At 52.5% G+C, this 2588-nt stretch overlaps 1 protein-coding gene across 1 annotated transcript in view; it reads right to left on the reverse strand.

Annotated features, from left to right (window-relative positions):
* The window catches only part of PTPRS (protein tyrosine phosphatase, receptor type, S), a 92610-nt gene extending 90271 nt beyond the window's left edge, over nt 1–2339 (reverse strand). Inside the window, exon 1 of the mRNA XM_011967475.1 lies at nt 2001–2339. Coding sequence (XP_011822865.1) covers nt 2001–2091 — 91 coding nt within the window. The 5' untranslated portion in view covers nt 2092–2339. The remainder of the gene's footprint in view (nt 1–2000) is intronic.
* Nucleotides 2340–2588: the final 249 nt, after the last annotated feature.

The following is a 2588-nucleotide window of genomic DNA, read 5'->3' on the forward strand; positions in this document are numbered from 1 at the left end:
TCTCAAAAAATATATATATATATATAAAAAATATAAAAAGCCAGGTCAGGCACAGAGGCTCATGCCTGTAATCCCAGCACTTTGGGAGGCCAAGGCGCTTCAGCCCATCAATTTTCTTTTTTTTCGGAGACAAGGTCTGAATCTGTTGCCCAGGCTGGAGTGCAGTGGTGCAATCAGTTTCCGTAGCTGTATGACGGGGACGCTGATAATCGCATTCACCTCATCAGGGTGTGCTGGCTGATCTGAACGTATAGTGGCATTTACTAAAAAACAGCATGAAGCTGGATGCCATGGCTGGCTCACACCTGTAATTCTAGCACTTTGGGAGGCCAAGGCAGGTGGATTGCTCGAGCTCAGGAGTTCAAGACCAGCGTGGGCAACACAGTGAAACCGCATCTCTACAAAAAATTTTAAAAATTAGCCGGGCATGATAGACCACGCCTGTAGTCCCAGCTACTTGGGAGGCTGAGGTGGGAGGATCGCTTCAGCCTGAGAAGTGGAGGTCGCAGAGATCCTGCCACTGCCCTCCAGCCTGGGTGGCAGAGTGAGACCCCATGTCAAAAAGAAGAAACAACAATAAAAAAAAGCAGCACGAAAATAAGAAAAAGCACAAATGAATGAGTCAGGGGTGTATGTCTCCAGTTTGTTCACCAGCAGTAACACTTATGCTTGTGGTAACACAGGATTGCTGGCCTGCTATGTGCCCAGCTACGTGCCCAGCTATGCGCCCAGCAGCAGGCAGGGGCTTATGACATGTCCACGTCACAAGAATGCTGGATGTGCATAATGATATGAGCCCTGTGACGGTGGGTAAGGGAGGCTGAGCCACTAGCCCGAGGTTGTGCAGCAGGTTGGTGGCAGAGCCAGGATTCAAACCCAGCCTGACTATAGAACCCAGTCTCTTTCCCTACTCCCCTGATCCCCTATGTCCTCATGGGCCTGAGTGATGCCTTCTCCAGGTCCTTCATGGTGGGGTGAGTCTTGGCATTGGGCCCCAAATGGACGCTCATCCTCTTCACATTATAGCCAGAAATGCTGCCTTGCCCATCTCTAAACTATACCAACCTCTTTCATCTCCAGGCCTTCCCGGATGCTGTCATCCTGACGAGGAATAGCTTTTCTACTGGCGAATTCCTATACACTCACAAAACCCCAGTCCCAATGCCCTTTCTCCTAAGAAGCCTCCCCTGGCTCCGCCTGAGACAGTTTGTCCGTGTGTGTGTCTGCCACCAGGTGTAGCTACTGCCCACAGCAAGGAAAGGTAACTCTGTGGCTCACTAAGGAGTGACCTCAAATAAGTCCTCGCCTCTTTTCAGCCTTGTTTTCCTTCATCGGAAAACACGGAGGGTAACAGAACTGGCACACTGGGTTTTGTCAGGCTCAAGGGAGAGGAAGCAGGTAAAATCTGTGCTTAGCATGGAGCCTGGTGCTGAGTTGATGCTGGGGAAACAGACACCACCACCATCGTTACTGTTATTTATGAATACCAGCATTGTTATTTATCTCTGAATCTCTCAGGACTCAGCACATAGCCCTCAGCGTTCAGCCTCATTTGGGGAGCATAAAAGTTCCACTTGGCGACCGGGCGCAGTGGCTCACACCTGTAATCCCAGCACTTTGGGAGGCTGAGGCAGGTGGATCACGAGGTCAGGAGATCGAGACCATCCTGGCTAACACGGTGAAACCCCATCTCTACTAAAAATACAAAAAAATTAGCCGGGCGTGGTGACGGGCGCCTGTAGTCCCAGCTACTTGGGGGGCTGAGGCAGGAGAATGGTGTGAACCCGGGAGGCGGAGCTTGTAGTGAGCTGAGATCCAGCCACTGCACTCCAGCCTGGGCGACAGAGCAAGAACCCGTCTCAAAAACAAAAAAAAGTTCCATTTGGCAAAATGGAGGGCCCCCGGAAGGAGGTGGGGAGCATGCTTACACACACACAGCCATAAATGCACACAGGTAAACAAACACGCGGACACCTGCACACTCCGTGCCAGCTTCTTACCTTCTGCTGCGCAGCCTCCAACAAGCAGGACCACAAGGAGGCCCATGGGACCAACCACGGATACCATGCCAGGGCCCCAGGTGGGCGCCATGCTTGGCAGCGACCTCTGATCTCCGCCCTGGAGGGGGATGGCCCCCCGGTCCCTCACAGAGAGGCCTCGAGCCGAGCGTCAGATGGGGCAGCGTCTGCAGAGGCAATGGAGGGCTGTGAGAGGCGAGTGGGGAAATCCAGGAGACCTTCATGGAGGAGGTAGTGGGAGGGTCACATGGAGCAGGGGAGGGTCCTGTGGGGGCTGGTCATGGGAAAATGGGGAAGGATCACGGGGTGATGGGATGGAATGAAAGTGCTGGGCCCCTGCTATTGAATTAATGTGTCCCCCCGCCAAAAAGAAAATCGTATGTTGAAACCTAGTCCCCACTCGGATGGTAATAGGAGGTGGAGTCTTTGGTAAGTGACTAAGTCATGAGAGCAGAGACCTCATGAATGGGATTAGTATCATAAAAGCTCTCCCAGAAAGCTCCCTTGCCCTTTCTGCCACATGAGGACACAGGGAGAAGATGCTTTCCATGAACCAAAAGACAGCCCTCA

Source organism: Mandrillus leucophaeus, unplaced genomic scaffold (genome assembly GCF_000951045.1).
Source record: "Mandrillus leucophaeus isolate KB7577 unplaced genomic scaffold, Mleu.le_1.0 Scaffold8, whole genome shotgun sequence".
NCBI classification, from domain to species: Eukaryota; Metazoa; Chordata; class Mammalia; order Primates; family Cercopithecidae; genus Mandrillus; species Mandrillus leucophaeus.